This window comes from Patiria miniata, unplaced genomic scaffold (assembly GCF_015706575.1).
Source record: "Patiria miniata isolate m_02_andy unplaced genomic scaffold, ASM1570657v1 HiC_scaffold_27, whole genome shotgun sequence".
Lineage (NCBI taxonomy): Eukaryota > Metazoa > Echinodermata > Asteroidea > Valvatida > Asterinidae > Patiria > Patiria miniata.
Genome location: NW_024037066.1, coordinates 4659343 through 4676007, shown reverse-complemented (window position 1 = coordinate 4676007; position 16665 = coordinate 4659343). Strand labels below are relative to the sequence as shown.

The window sequence follows — 16665 nt, the reverse complement described above, 5'->3', positions numbered from 1 at the left end:
ATTAACGTAACTCTATAAACTTTCAAATGTTTGACAAATCTAAAGTATTCAGACATTGTGCAACTATCATAGCAGTACAACCATGCGTGTAACAATGAAACCAAGTTTGTTTCGAGCCAAATATCGTTCTATGCAATCAATCAACAGGCTTTGAAATAGCTGGCTTTGTTGTAGACCAACAGAACGATGCACCCAAAATGGTTGTTTTTTTCCACTTTGTTCATCAAAATCCACATTTCTGTAAAATGAAAACCTGAAACTGTAGGTATTAAAGAGGACATTCATGACAAAAAATGAACATCACATTTTGACGAAATGTTCACCCTCTCAATGTTGAGCGGGCCATTACACAATAATGCTCAGCGTGACTTCATACCCTTTTTTTTGTGGAGCCGGTCACATTTAGATATGAAATTAGGGCCTTTTGATCAAGTGATGGGAATTTTTACCATTGTTATGACCTTAAGTAAGGGTGTGCATCGGAACCTGACTACTGATGTCAGGGATTGTGGAATTGAGTACCAACTTAGTAATTACTTTGTAAATTCTACGACAATGAAAAAAGAAAGGTTTTAAATGCCATTTGTGGCGAATTTTCACAACGAAAACCAGGCTACATGGAAAAACCAAAACAGATTTCACATTTATGTGCATTTCAATGCTCGACAGATGACGCTCTCAAAAGTTGCAGTTTACAACGCAGAGCTACAAAGCCCTTCAGACAACTTTCGGGATTCCAATTTTCTCTTACAGGTACCCAGTTACCCGTGTTTTACTTCAATAGGGTACGCGGTTCCTGTACTACCCATACATGCACACCACTAACCGAAAGATAGAACGTTTGAAGTTATCTAGGATTTGATCACAATCAGCTACAACTTTGTCAGGTCAGCCTCTTCAATGCTTGCCTCCATGTGCACCATAGCTGCCAGGCCATGATAAAACATACTCGGCTCAACGCAATCTACGACAGCCGCAGGGGGAGTGGAGCTACTACCGTCCCCCTCCTCCCCTTCTTGCAATGACCCCTCCCCCTCCTCTGCTTGCGCCGGAAAGGCACCAGCAAACTGGCGCGGTGATACGGGACAGGAGCGGCTACTGGGTCCCGAGCTGACTGTGATTCGCCCGGGGGAGTTGATGGAGATCTTGTTGGAGGGTGACAAGGAGCTGTGTCTTGTGCCCAAGCGAGGGCTCTGCTGGACTCGTTGGAAGGGGGAGGTGTGGCTGAATACTAGCGGCGGGCTGTTTATGTTGAGCTGACTCTGTGAATCCTGATCTACTGTCCCTGCCCTCTCTACTGGTACAGGGACCCGGATAGCTTCAGCAGGCTCTTTGGGGGGTTTACCGCCCTCTGGCATCGTCTCGCCGCTAAGATGCTCCCAGTCACTCATGGGGCTTGAGCGGGGGCTTGAGTGACTCCCAGACACGGTAGCAGTCGTTGGAGGTGTCTCTTTCAAAACCGTACCAGCTTTGGAAGCCGAAGAAAAGTCACTCTCTGTTTTGATGACTGAATCTTGGTGGCTCTCCTCCGCAAAGAGAGGCGGCATTATCTCCTTCTGAGCTTCGTCGTGTGACAGGCTTCGGTCCAGAGCTCTCCGAGGGACCTTCTGGTGTGGACGGGGCCCTCTGTCGGATCTCAACAACTGTCCAGAGTCCAGACTCTCGCTTCTTGATCCCTTATGAGCGACCTCTGTCTGTGACGTCGTGAATGACTGACTACGAGAGATGACGCTACCCGCTGAGGGGTGAGGACGTCTTCGTCCGTGAGTACTTTCCTTCTCTCGCTCCTTCAAGTGTTTGGTCAACTTCAGGATGTGTGCCTCCAGTCGCTGGTTGATTTTCTGTAGTGCATTGTATTTGCCGTCCATCGCCTAAACAGACAGGAAAAAAGGACCAAACGTTACTCGAAATGTAAATTCAATGTGTGGAAGATATAAATTAGGGAGAGTTGTCAACAGTAGACTGAAATTATATAAAGATATACCTCAAAGTGTAAAAAAAATTAAAATCTTGAATCCACACCTCAATCTTTCCCTTGGTGAGACTTTTCACGTTCTCCAAAAAGCGCTTCTGCTCTGCCATTGCAACATCCTGATCAAGAAAAAAAGACCAAATTTTCATAACGAATAACACAAAACTAACATCAATTAAAAAATTATCACTCTGATTATTGAAAAGGTTAGATTGCAGAGAAAAAAAAAATTAAACTCGGACCTTTAGCGTCAAGGCAGCTTCCATCTCAGCGATCCGAGCACGAGCCGCCTCCAGCTGAACGCTTTTTGCCTTGAGTGCCTCTTGAGATGCTGGGGAAACAAATAACAACGAAAATCCAAGAGATTTACATAAAAACCAAAAGATCAAGGATGCAAATTAGCATCCAAGAAACTTCCATTACTTGAACCGCAAATATTTTAAAGGCTGTTCTCAAGCTGCAATTTCTCTCATAGCCAGCAACTGGCTTTCAGACGGAGGAAATTGCAGTAAAGCATGCTTCATAGGGACACAAGCCAAATATCTACTCCGAGGCTACTTTAACCAATGACAAATCATTGTGCAGCAAATTACACCAAACGCGGGGAGTGTGGCCTGGTACTAGTTAGGGATAGTGACTCATGATCAGAGGGTTAGAGGTTCGAATCCAGCTGCATCCCGTCCGGGGGAAATTATTCTGAGTTGTTTCATGCTACTGAAACCAAAGATAAATGCCAGCCTGATGGGCCACATTGGCTCGTGACAGATTTTACTTTACTTTACTAAATTACACCAACAAAATTGAGATGAAGAACCTTCATTAAAAACCCTCACAACATTCAGACCTCTGACAGCTCACAAATCATCATGTCAAAGCTGTTCAACAATTGGCAGATGGTTTCTAGGCAACACTAATCAGGGGTGGAGTCTGTACTCTCTTTCCCCGCCTCCTACCTGCCAGGTCCTTCTTGAGTGTGACCCAGCTCATCTCCCTCTCCTCTGTCCTGTTCTCATCCCGCCGCATCCCGTCAACTCTCTCCTGGTACTTCACGTTGGTCTCTCCCATCAGGAGCAACTCTTTGTTCAACCGGGCAATCTGGGGGTGGGAGAGGACAAAAGAGAATGGCAGACCATTAATATTCATGAGTGGAGCTTCATTGTGGTCTCTCCCATCAGGAAAAGCTCTTTGTTCAAACCAGCAATCTGGGGGCGGGAGAGGACAAAAAAGAATGGCACCATTCATGAATATTCATGAATGGAGCTTCACAGTGGTCTTTCCCATAAGGAATAGCTCTTTGTTCAACCGGGCAATCTGAGGGTGGGAGAAGACAAAACAGAACGGCATCATGACATGAATATTCACGAGTGGAGATCACTGGAGGGAGTAAGAGTGGATGATTAAACAGCATCACAATCTCTGTTTGTAAAGAGTGGGTAAAGATGAAAGACTATGATTATTTTATCTTCTCAAAATTAAAAGATTTCTAGTTATGGATGAAAAAACCACAACACTCATGAGTAATGTAAGAATAGGCAAAGATAAATGAAAAGGCTCATCATCTTCCTATGCTGTGACAAAACCTCGCATATTCAGTATACTTGCATATTCAACCTGAACAGTGGCATACCTTTTCATGCACATTGCCAAGTAATGTTCAAAATCTATTCAACCTGAACAGTGGCATACCTTTTCATGCATATTGCTTGGTAATGTTCAAAATCCCTGTGTAAGTAACAAAAGTTCTTAACAGAATTTGTCAATATTCACAAGTTTGACATACCTCGTCCTTCAGATGTCTGTTTGTAGCTATGTCAGCCCTGGTGTTGTCTAGCTCTTGTTGAACTGTGAAGCATTGAGCATTAGCAGCCTGCAGGTTCTGAAATGCAAAATCAAAAAGAAAAAAACCACATAAGAGACCAAAAAAAAATCATTGATCGCACGTATAACCAACGAATGTATGTTCTTAATATCGTGCCGGAATGCGGCCCTATACAATAGGTATCACGTTTTGTAACAAAGTGCCGAGTGATGTCTAGCACCCCCTCTTGATTTTTCCCACAGCCAGTGATTTCTCCCTTTGTTCTGGAGAGTGCTTTGCCCCCCTCTAGTAAAAAATCCTGGCGACGCCCATGCCACTGAGGGAAACTGCTTGGATGGTAGGAGTGCCGTCAGTATGGGAACAAGAAGATATCAGGTAGTAAATCTTGTGAGTTTCTAGTTGCTTCTCGGCTGGAGGGGGGGGGGGGGGTTCGTCGAGGGGAATATTAAAGTGCATACCTTGGTGACTTTGTCCACTTCATGCTTGTGATGGACCAGTAGTTTCTGTAGTTCCTCATTTGCATCTCGCATGTGATCATTCTCTGTCTGTAATTTCCTACAAATTTAACCAAGAAACAACAAATATAAAGCCAAATAGAAAAAAAGGAAATAGCACTGCATTCTAATTCAATACAAGCTTAAAGGGCCTCTCTTGGATTATAAATATGAAAAGCAGAGAAGCAATTTATGTAAAAAGGAAAAAATGGCTTAGAACCACCTGTAAGTAATATTCCACCACTTGTAAGTAATGAACCACTTTAATTGGTAACTTGTCATTGTTAAGCAGATATTTTCTTTGCCTACCAAATTTCAAACAAAATTAGACAGCCTAACATTTCCATTCTAGCAGAATCAAATTTCGGTACTTAAAAGTGCCATGAAATTGGCCCCAGATTACATCCCAAATCAGTGGATATTTTAAGCTTTGGCAACCTGTATGAACGCTTAGACTACAAGCCTATTTTCCCAATTTTAGACTCTGAAACTTGGTGCAAGCGTGGGCACTGACTTCACGAGTGCGTTGTTGGTCTGGTCTTTGCCGGCATTAGCCTCAGCGAGCTGTTTGTTCTCCTCTCGTAGTAGCTTGAAGGCCGCTTTGAGATGGTTGACTTCAGTCTCCAGGAGTTGATGCTGCTTCTGCATGGCCGAGTTGGACTCTTCAAGCGCCTTAGCCTGATCAATCAAAACAACGATCAATCAATCAGAAAGTATTGATCATTGATCAATAACTGATGGATCTAACTGAATACACAAGCCGAGTAAAGATTAACACAGACTTTCAAGGAAAAATAATAATTGGTAGTCACTTTTAACAGAAACAAGTCTTCGATGTACAATAGTACCGAGAAATACACAAAGCTCTGAGCATTTTTCTTGTCATTATTAGAGAGTGAATAAAAAGACTTGTGACAATGATGCTGATGTTGGTGATGGAAACTAAGATAGTGTTGCTAAAGACATTATGTCAATGGCAATGATAACGATAATAACACTAATGATGGTGATTATGAAATAGCAGTCTTACAAAATCTTGTTTCTTACAAAATAAAGATAATCAAATCAAATATACTGAACTCAGTTGTTGACCTAGGATTACCTTGTGTGTCTTGCCGAGCAGTCGTCGATTCCTCTCAGCATGTACTTCTCTCTTGTGTCTCTCATACAGAAGCTGGTTATGTAGCAGCTGCAGTTGACCCTTCAAGAGTTTGATCTCGTCCACTGGAGGAGAACCTACCAAAAAACAGATGTCTTATATATGAGAACCTGATGAAGGAACTTTTGGGCAAGAACACAACTCAGCGCATTAACCCTAACCCACCTCACTCCTCCAAAATCCTCCTGGCGGTTTTGGAGGATTCTAGAGGATTGAGGATGAATGGTGATTGAATCAAATGAGGATTCTGGAGGATTGAGGATGAATGGTGATTGAAGCACATGAGGATTTTGGAGGATTGAGGATGAATGGTGATTGAAGCACAAGAGGATTATGGAGGATTGAGGATGAATGCATTTTGAGGCAGGACTGTCTGAGGATTTTGAAGGATTTGGCGTTGGTTATCCTTCATTTAAACACGAGTGCAAAGTTTTGGGATGAGGAGGATTTTGGAGGATTGAGGATGAATGCATTTTGAGGCAGGACTGTCTGACAATTTTGAAATATTTAGGCGGAGTTGCAAAATTTTGGAAAATTTTGGAGGATTTTGGAGGATTGAGGATGGTTGTAAGCAACAAGGGCCTAGGGGGTTAGGGTTAATAGCAGGACCCACGGTTGAATCATTTTGCAAAGACGGTCCAACGAACCTTTTTTTAAATTTTTTTTTATTCAGTCAATCAGTAAAAAAGAATCAAAGTAAAATTTATTACAGAGTAGTACAAGGACAAACAAAGAATGGACATTAAATGGTCACATCAATTTAAATACAGTAAGGACACAGGCAAATTATGTTAATTCCACTAAAATGGTGCCACTTAAGTTTATGCATGTCAAGTTTGTCCCTCCTTTGAGCAACATTACATTCAATTCTCTCTGTTAACATGACAAAATTTTTGAAGGAATTTAAAACAGGAGTTTTTTTTATTATCATATTTGCATTTATAGATATACTGTTTACCTAGAATAATTATGTGATTAACCAACAGAACAGGATCATATTATGTTGTACCCAAACATAATTGAAAATTCAGAGAAAACTATATTGACCTTAAAGAGGTTGAGGAATGCTCGAAGACATTTCCGTCATTTTTCGGGTATATGTAGCCTAAGGTGTGATGAAATAAACATGACTATTGTTTCTGTCATAAAATGAGTACAAAAGGTACTTTTGAGAGCTGTTTTTTAAGTCCTGTCATGCCTGTTTCGACCCGAACGTGCAATTTGTGTAAAAGTCGTCGTTGCGGGCAGCAAACAAAACACAGTAAATCGTGACGTAATAAACAGGACTCCTGATGCAGAGTAGCATAAACGAGTCCTGTTTATTACGTCACGATTTACTGTGTTTTGTTTGCTGCACACAACGACGACTTTTACACAAATTGCACGTTCAGGTCGAAACAGGACCTGAAAAGTAGCTCTCAAAAGTACCCTTTGTACTCATTTCATGACAGAAACAATAGTCATTTTTATTTCATCACACCTTAGGCTACATATACCCAAAAAATGACGGAAATGTCTTCGAGCATTCCACAACCTCTTTTAAGTTTAGAGGACAGCCACTCCTGTACCTGGCAAACAAACTTACCTCCAAAATGGGTCCAGTCTACCGATTCCTGGCTCGTCAAGGGCAAACTGAAAAGAAAAATAACACCAAGACACATTGTCCTCCATCACCGCTGTATAAAGCACAGAAGGTGTATACATGTGTGTTCACAAGTGGGCGACAGGTGGCAAAGCTGCCTCCCAAAAAACCTTGTTGTTTAAAAACACAACAAAAATACACAGTAATGGGTGGGTCAGGCGGATCATTTTGTTGTTCTTCAAGGGAGGGGGTAGTGTGAGTCTCCTGTTCAACGTCTGATATAAGCATGCAGATTTATGCGATCCTGCACCTCAGCTATTCGGAGTCAACTTTACTAAAGCGTGACGTCATTTCATTCAAATCAGGATTGTTTGATTGGTCAAATCGAATGCAGTGTTTTGTAATACAACAATTACGGCCGGCCATATAGATCGATAAAACCTAAACAAGCTTGAGCGTATCACGTAACATAAAAGCGAGTGACCACAGGCTGTGTTGCTGTGTCTAGGTTTTTTATCCATTGTCTATGACGCGACAACGGGTGAATGACCGAAGATCCGATATAGGAAGCGCCCGCTGACTGGTCAAAATGTAGAGGTCAAGAGGCAGTTGTCTTGCCTAAGTAATCAGCGAATCTGCTAATTTCATAGACTAGGGCAGGATGGGGGGGGGGGGGGGGGTTGAGTATCAATTTACTGATTAACCCACACTTTCTTCAGTATAAACACAATAAAGGGAAATTCTATTGATTCCATGGAACCTCACAAATGCAGCTGATGGCTTGGTCTGAGTAAGAAGGGTTAAACTTGGCTTACCCCGTCAGCCGATCATCATGAGTCTGGTTCCCAAGCTGGAGGTGCCGGTCTAGCAGCTGACTCGGTGAATACAAGGAATGTAATGGCACTGTCCCGATACCGTCCGTCGGAGTGCCGCTGGATAAAGCAGATTCTACTCTGGAGGTCGGGGGAGGTGTGGCGTACATCCCGCTTCCTGTGGTGTTGGCGCTAGACACCGAGGGAGAATGATCCCTGGACATGCTACCAGGAGGAGTCAGATTTTGCAGGGTGGGTACGATCATATTGAAGAGATGCTTGTAGGGCATCTGGAGAGGTGCTTGCTGAATGAACGGTGGCCCAGGGGTGCTTAGGGTCTCTGACGTGGTACTCTGTGCGCCTTGTCTTGAAATCGGCGATTCAAAGCTGTCTAAGATGGGCATAAAGCCCTGATAGGTGGTGCTTGGTTCTACAGTAACATCTTGCGATTTCCTGACTCCAAACAGGTCGGTTGATAAGTTGTCGACTGGCTTGCTGCCAAAGCTGCTGGTTCGTTGGCGGGACTCGCTCTCCACTAGCGCCTTGATGGTGGCGTTGCGATACGTGGCGCTGGGATCACTCTGGGTTCGGACAGTTTCCGGTCGGGTGTTTCCGTTGACGTGATGAATCAATCCACCTTGATTGATGATTGTGGGTTGCTCTGACAAGCTGGAGACTGGTGTTGAGTCCATTTCTGCGTCCGGTTCAGGAGTTATCTCGGTAGGTTTACTTTGGACCGGAATGTTCTTGCCGGAACCAGTGGAGTTTTCAAAATCACAGATTGTTAACGGGCTGCCAGTGAACGATGAAACCTCTTCATTTATTGCCTCAACTGGAAAAGTAAAAATGAAATATTACTCGCAATAATGTAAAATAATCTGAAATTCAAAATAGCACCAACACAGACAGTTAACATGCTGACACAGTCAGTGCTTTGTCAGTCTCTTGCCTTCAGGGAACCAGACAGTAAGCCCAAATGATTTTTGTTATGGCTATGGCTATGGATACCAACAGTTTTAATGGTGTATCACTGGTGGAAACCATAGTCCCAACAGGAAAGCCCCATACAGACCTAGCCGTACTTACCATCTGTCGGTCTCTCCTGTGCATGATTCAGATCCTTGATGACTTCAGGAAGGTCCTTCAAGGAGACCGAGCTCTCCGCTCTCTCAGATCTTGCCTCCACTACCTCCTGCTCAGCCAGCTGTTTCCCCGACAACGACAGGTCTCCATTGCTGGGGAGCGAGTCGCTCAGACTGGCATCCTCCCAGACAAATCTCCTCTGCTTGGTGATCTCATGCGAAGCAGCCTTGGCTTGCATGAGAGGTTTCTGAGGCGTAGTGGGGAGGGATTTGGTCTCGTACCCCGGCGTGACCGGTGCCGAGACCGTCCGGCCCAGAGCCATTGCCGACTGGGTAGCGATCGGGGGGAGCTTCCCCCGTGGGGTTTTGGATTTACTCCCCCGGCTGTGGATGCTAGTGTCGCTTATACTAGACATACTGGACATGCGACTGCTGAGCCGAGCTGCTGCACTCGTGTGTGGGGATTCTCGGGGCGTTGACAGAGGGGTGGGCGTGTCCAGGTGAGGGGTGGTGCAGTGAAGATGGACCGAGGAGGTCAGACTGATGTCCAACTGGCTGCCCTGCGGGGACGGTGGGTGGGATTGCGGAGGGGTGCTCAGACCGCACACAACGGAGGGACTGAACATGGATATACCGCCGTCTTGAGACGAGACCAGGCTTTGCGTCTCGGGATCTCTCTTCTTGGCATCACTTTCCCACTGTATTAGGGGCTTGTGAGTTGGTTCTGAGAATTCAAAAAAGACAGCATTGCCATACACAAATCGTTATCTAGATCAATTCAATCGATTGCGATTTTCTGACTGGTGGTTGCCCAAAACATTTTGAAAACAAAATTAACTTGACAACTGTGGATCCATTTGACACATCCTGAGGGCAGGGTTCGCATAAGTGTACTGAATCTAACAACAGACGAACCAAAACTCTATAAATTTCAAGAAAACTACATTTACAGACTAAAACAATTTGCACTGATCAATTCTAAATTTGCAATTTAAACAACTTTTGTGGGGGGAATAATTTTTAGACAGGACGTGATGTGTACCTTGGGAATCAACAATCGGTGAGGAGGTCCGGATGGCATGACCTATCATGCCCATTAGTGTGCCCTTTGACCCCCGTCGCTCAGGGTCATAGCCCACAGCCGCCGGGGTGTAGCTACAAGAGTCATCTCTGGCCGATTCTGTTGTATCCAAGGAAACGCGGGCACACTCCATCAGCACATCGTGGACTTCCATCTTTCGCCATCTTGGAATCAAACAGAATATTACTGAACCCTAAAAACCACGACGGGAAATTGACTGCCTGCATGCAAAATAATAATTAAGTTGAACAAAGAAATTGACTTGGGCAGGATTTGGACCTGCGACTTCCGGATTGTACCGGTGCTCTACCAACTGAGCTATCAAGCCCCATGTTTGCAGTTTCCCAAACTTGTCACTATCTTTTTTCAACAATAACTCATAGAATTAATGCAAGGATAATCTCCAACCTTCCTTATTTCTAAAAGGATCTAATGGTGTTAACTTAGTCAGATTTTAACCCTAACCACCCCAACTCCATCAAAATCCATCCCCCCATTTTGGTGGATTTTGGGGGACTTCGTCCTGCAGGCCTGGTTTGACTAAATATTGATGGAGTATATGTACATGTATGATGGACTTGGGCCTGGAGGCCTAAAGCAAAGAATACATTTCGAAGCAGCATGATTGATGGATTTGGGCGGACCTGGTCCAGTACTTAGTAAAAGACAGTAGGGAGTTAGAGTTAAGTCATTAAGAATTTTTTGAATAAAAAAAATTAAAAATCAGCATTCTCCTACCTTGTTCTCTCCATTTCTGATTGTGCAGAGCCAGTGATTAAAGACGGATGCATGCGAACACGTTCCAACATCGGCTTTACAAAAAAAAGAACGAAAGGGAGAAGTCGATCACAATGGAACTTATTTCCAATATTAACCCCCCTGCTATCTGAACAGTCACAGACAGTCAAAAATCAATCCTCTCCCTTGTCATGCCTTTTACACAGGCTAGTCACCAACAGTCAGATCATATTTCAAGCAAGCACCATGACTAGTCAAATTCAGTCAACAGACAAAAGCAGACAAGTGGTAGGCACAGCTGGCTATCAATCACCTAGAGTCAAAGCATAGCTGTATCAAGTTACACAAACAGTCACAGCCAGTCAGTCCTGCTATTTTTGTAGGCTGGGAGCTTTGAAAACAGTCACTTGATTGACTTTGACTGAAAGGACAACTTTTGCACAGAATGTATGTTTGCATAGGAGGGTTCAAGACATTCAATACCAAAGGAATAAAGAGAATAACTCACCAGGACTGCTGCTTCAAATTCAGCGCTCTTGTTATGATAGTGAGATCTGAGATACTGGAGGAAGTTCCACGGGTACATGCCGTACAGACGGTGGAACAGTGCGTACACAGCCACCTGAATGTGCAGCTGATATACATCTGGTATACCACCTGTGTCAGAAACAAAAGCAATTGTAAAACGTTCATGAACTATCTAGGACAATAGACTTTACATGTGACAGGTGCTTTAGATGGTGTTTTTTGTTAATTTTAATTAGTGACAATGAATGCATGAAAGGCTTACTTACGCCTACTTACAAAATACAAAATCATTCCCCTCTGACTCTGCCTTAAAGGTAATATACAACATTTGCTTTTGCTGTAATTTTCAGAAATGGATGGATTTGGGGTTAGTGTTTTATAGCAAATATTGTTGCGCTGACCTGTTTAAAGTTTTGTGTTCATAGATGCTGGAAAAACCAAGAAAAAAATATGCTGTTCTTGGAGTCTGGTTCCCTGACCCCACTTCAGATGAAAAAGAGCAACTTATAGACGTCAGGGACCTGACCCCACTTCAGATGAAACAGGAATTGTCAGGTCAGGGAACAAGACTAGCTGGCTAGCACCCATTCACCGATTGCTAACAAAATGTGGACTAACTAAATTTGGTAAATTGGGGGGAGTATTTGAAGAAGAAAAAAGCCAGTTTTTCCAATGATGGTCGGCCAACCATCGTTGGAAATTGATACAAAAATTCCACCTTTCTTGAATATGTCAGCACACCAGGTGCGATGATTTTACAGGTTGCTTTAGACTGTCATTCACAAACAGTCCAGTAAGGAATTTCATAATAATTTGGCAATTTTTGTTTTATGATGTTTGCAAATGTTACAAGGCCTTTAAATTAAAAGACATTTGAGTCAAGTCACAAGTCTCTCCAGGCTCATAATGAAACAGAAAAAGGGTACAAGACACTATGGTTTCAATCAACAAAAAGCCTTGGGGACCAAAATCACTGACCACACTTTACTTCTATATCACCAATCCCACATAACTGCTAATATTCCAATTATCATGACTGTATATGATCAACCTAAATAATGGTGTTTGAGAGACTTTTGCCCTACCAGGTTTCTTGATGGTCCAGGAAGCCAGGCGGGAGTATATGACAAAGACGTGCTGCAGGAACGGGCCGACCAGACTTGGAATCATGGGAAGTAAGGTGGTTACCGTTAGCAACCCGCACATGATGACAGGGATGTCCGTGTCCATCTGGGTAGAGACAGAAAAAGCAGGAATAAACTACTGAATTAAAGATGTTAAAAAATTACCTTTTTTGAAGTATTTATATGAAATTGTTCTTATTTGGGTTGGTATACCACAGAGAACGGTGGATTTTGGGGGACTTGGTCCAGGAGGCCTGGTGTGACTCAATATTGATGGAGTATGATGGACTTGGGCCTGAAGGCCTGAAGCTGTGCTAGGGTTATCCGATTGATTTTGCCTAGCTTCCTGTACTGCTATTGCCATACAATTAGCCATGTGTATTAAGTCCATCAATGTCAACCAGTGCATCAGTGGTGGATTCCATTATGTCTTGTACATTTTTGTATTGGAAGCACAGTGATTGATGGATTTTGATGGACTTGGTCCAGTTCTTAATAAAAGACACTAGGGAGTTAGGGTTAAGCAAAGATATATATATATATTTTTTTAAATTCAACATATTTCTTTCACATTTAAAAATGTTTAATTAAGCATTCCTAAAAAAATGATGACTCCAAGGAACTTTACCTTGAGACAGTTGAGGAGAGAGGCAAACAGTGGCGCTTGAACGATCTTATGTAGCCATGACGGCTGATGCCTGACGACATGACTTAAGAGGGTCAAACTCTGAAGCTTGTGGCCGGCCTTCATGGTATCGTTCAGTCTGTCCATCAATGGCTACAAAAAAGAAGGGAGCATTTCTGTTGAAAGTGAACCTAGTAAGCCTTGGAAGGGGACTAAGGACCAAGAAAACGAGTTCGATTCCTTGTAGGTAGTTTCAAGAATAAGTTTTCCAATTTTCAACAATCTGGGTTGCAGTATCCATGGTACCCACTGCTTCTCTACCAATGACTTCCTTAGGGTTGAATACACATTTTTTAACCTTGTTTTATGATTTTGGAATAGTTTTGGTGACCACAATTGGCTGGTCTGGATGGAAGAAGTTTTGAATGCATGTAGTAGCCCTCCTGCTGTCTGAACAGTCACAGACAGTCAAAAAATCAATCCTCTTCCCCTGCCATGCCGCCTTTTATACAAGCTAGTCACCAACAGTCAAATCACATTTCAAGCAAGCACTGTGACAAGTCAAATTCAGTCAACAGACAAAAGCAGACAAGTGGTAGGCACATCTGGCTTTTCAATCACCGACAGTCAAAGCATAGCCGTATCAAGTTACGTAAACAGTCACAGCCAGTCAATTCCTGCTTTATGTAGCTGGGAGCTCTAAACTGTTGAAAACAGTCACTTGATTGCAAGGGCGGATCCAGGGGGGGGGGGCCAAAGGGGCCATGGCCCCCCTCCCAAAAACGAAACCAGTTTTTTATATTTTTTTTTATGTGACATCGCAATAAAGGCAGGCAATGAGTACACCACCATCTTTTCCTCAAAAAACATTGGTTAAAGTGGTCAGAAATTGCCTCAGATCGCACCACAGAGCATCTAGAATCCAAAAAAATTTCGGGGCCCTTAAGCGGGCCCCGAACGCCACGCCGTAATTTTTTTGACCCACTTTTTGGGGTGACCAAATTTTTTTGGGCCCCCCAAAAAAATTGTGTTCTGGATCCGCCCTTGCTTGATTGATTTTGACTGAAAAGACAACTTGGCACAGAATGTATGTTTTGCAGTGGAGGGTTAGAGCACCATTCAACCAGTCACCCATTCTATGACCCTCGTCACAAGGATCTAGCAAGTTACATTTATAACTGGTCCTGATCATTTCCTTGATGTTTGGCATCGTGAAGTATACTAAGACCTAACCAGTGCATCTTACCTTGTCCAAGGGCTCTCGGACGCCAGCTAGGAGTTCTAGTGCATTATTGGAGTTGGTGCGAATGTAGAAGTCCAAAAGGGTATTCAGAAAGCCAGGATCCTTTGCTGTAACTATCAATAAAAATAGGCAGTATTGTTTTTATCACAATTTGTCTGTCTGGTTGGAAAACAAATATATCTTTTGAATAAAAATGCATGTTTGAGTAAAGTGTGGGTCTCTTGTCACGTTTACTGGTGGACAATGACGTCACAGTTTGTGTGTGCCTTGTGAGATTGTTGCCTCAAAAGTGGTGTTTTAAAGCATGATATTGACAAACTTGGAGGGTGTAATAATCTGTATGTTGTGTATAAAGTTTGAGATATGACGATTATTCAGAAAAGAGAAAATTGCATTGGAATTTGCGAATTGCGACAAAATACTTATTTTCTGGGGTTTTAGATGAAAAAATAACCACAGTTACAATGACCAAATTATAAAAAGTGTGTATTAATGTGAAGAAATTCTGACTAGTGGCCTCATACTTCACTAAAGAATTGTTTTATATTTTTCCTTTTGTTTGTGAGGGGGGGGGGGGGGGGTCCCGTAAACCTACCGGAGTTGAGGCTATCCTGGATTAACAATTTGATCTCCTGGATGACATGGAGGTCACTGGACAGCAGCAAATGGAACAGCTCAATGGGGTCTTGAATCTGTTGAGACATGGTGTCGATTGCTGTGTCTACCCACAGATGCCTGCTCTCTATACATACATATCCATTTGGTTGCTTTCTTAAGTCTCCAGTATGTTAAGAAGATCTCAATCTTTTCATCCTTTGAACAAAGACAAAATCATGGATGAGGAGCATGATGACATAGATTTTGGAAGGAATGTAGTATCCAGACACCACTTCTTTGGCAAGTCTATGGAGATTCGGGTGCTTTATCAAAGTATTTTCTAACAAAATTTGAATTTTTCTCAGTCCCAGTCCCAGATTCATGTCTTTTCAACAATTTTGAAATGATTGACTGTCACTGAGATAATATATGATGACGAAAGTGGCGTCAGGATGCCACGTTCTTTCCTAGATTTATACTTGTAGTGGTGTTGGTGGCAGTGGAGGGTGGATAATTAGAGTTGGGCTATCAGTAGACCATGGGCACAATAGATCGACTGACATGACTGAGTGATAGGTAACTCACAAGGTACAAATCATATTACAAAACTTATGCTCATTAAAAAATAAATTACTTTTGCACATTCTTTTCAAAATATTTACAAGCTCGCCCCCTGGCCGACTCGCCCCCTTGCCAACTCGCCTCCTAGGCGACTCACCCCCCTGACAGACTCGCCCCTTGACCGACTCGCCCCCTGGAAAATGATGCACCGTACGGGGACATTGTGAAAAAAAATAAAGACAGTGGAGGGGAACACCGCTTGCCCGGTCGCAACGTGAAACAAATTAGGAAGTTATTTGTTTGGGCTGAGACATGTTTGAAGCACATGTCTGAGACATGTGCTTTTGGAGGGGTATTTTTCCATCTGGAGAAGGTCAAACAATCTTGTTAATGCGAGCGGGGCATCCCCGTACGGTACATAATTTTCCAGGGGGCGAGTCGGTCAGGAGGCGAGTAGGTCAGGGGGCGAGTCGGCTAGGAGGCGAGTTGGTGAGGGGGCGAGTCGGCTAGGGGTGAGTCAGCCAGGGGGCGAGCTTGTAAGGGGCGAGTCGGTCAGGGGGCGAGTCGGTCAGGGGGCGAGTCGGTAAGGGGCGAGTCGGTAAGAGGTGAGTTGGCCAGGGGGTGAGTAGACCCGTGAACGTGGCTAGGGGGCGAGTTGACCTGCAAGTGCAATCTCATGCAGACCGCAGGCGCAATGCAATGCAATGATTGAATACTAAATATCATTCAAGTTAAGCACTTAAAAATAATATTGACTAAACTAACCAAAACCTTTGAACTATAAGTAGTTATCCCACAATGGGTTGGTTAATTTAAGTGTTATTTGCGACACTTTAAGTACAAAAAATGCAAGGAAATCTTACCAAAACTGTCTGGCCAAGGAGGCCGCCATCTTGATTCTAGTCTGCAAGCACCTCACTGTCCCCCACACACTTGAGTCAGTTTGAAATACATGCTCTGCTGCCGGATACCATTTAAAGGTCAACGAACTTGGAATGTAGACAAACAAAAATAAAAGGAATGGTATCGGTAAAAAAAATCCCAAAAGTAAAGATGTAACAACTAACATCGTACAGTACGATGTTAATGTTAGACGTCAAAATAATTCAAATCCCAAAATATGAAAAATGACTGGAGAAACAATAAACATGTATATGTATATGTAGTGAATAGCAATCATGAAGGCGATCTGGGCGTGTTTGTGGGTGTTTCGAGAAGGGGGATTGAGGGGGAGGGGAGGGGAGGGGC

General features: G+C 43.2%; 1 protein-coding gene across 1 annotated transcript; it reads right to left on the bottom strand.

The window, feature by feature from the left end:
* Positions 1-576: 576 nt before the first annotated feature.
* Positions 577-16378, bottom strand: LOC119734332 (hamartin-like). Its single transcript, XM_038207775.1, has 19 exons — positions 16281-16378; positions 14855-15072; positions 14263-14372; positions 13020-13169; positions 12353-12497; positions 11248-11396; positions 10740-10813; positions 9963-10165; positions 8925-9644; positions 7842-8670; positions 7030-7076; positions 5388-5521; positions 4800-4963; positions 4250-4346; positions 3753-3848; positions 2926-3067; positions 2215-2303; positions 2023-2091; positions 577-1871 (listed from the first exon to the last, which is right to left on the bottom strand). Exons 2-19 carry the CDS (start codon positions 14961-14963, stop codon positions 873-875), a joined length of 4326 nt encoding a protein of 1441 aa, XP_038063703.1. The 5' UTR covers positions 14964-15072; positions 16281-16378; the 3' UTR covers positions 577-872.
* Positions 16379-16665: the final 287 nt, after the last annotated feature.

What these genes read in the sequence shown, in the direction of transcription:
- LOC119734332 (XM_038207775.1), bottom strand. Translation starts at nt 14,963, where the DNA reads ATGTCTCAACAGATTCAAGACCCCATTGAGCTGTTCCATTTGCTGCTG. An exon ending in ACAGGAGAGACCGACAGATG is followed by an intron (nt 8,671 to 8,924) that starts GTAAGTACGGCT and finishes TTACTTTTCCAG; the next exon opens with TTGAGGCAATAAATGAAGAG. An exon ending in ACCAACAACGCACTCGTGAA is followed by an intron (nt 4,347 to 4,799) that starts GTCAGTGCCCAC and finishes TTAAATTTGTAG; the next exon opens with GAAATTACAGACAGAGAATG.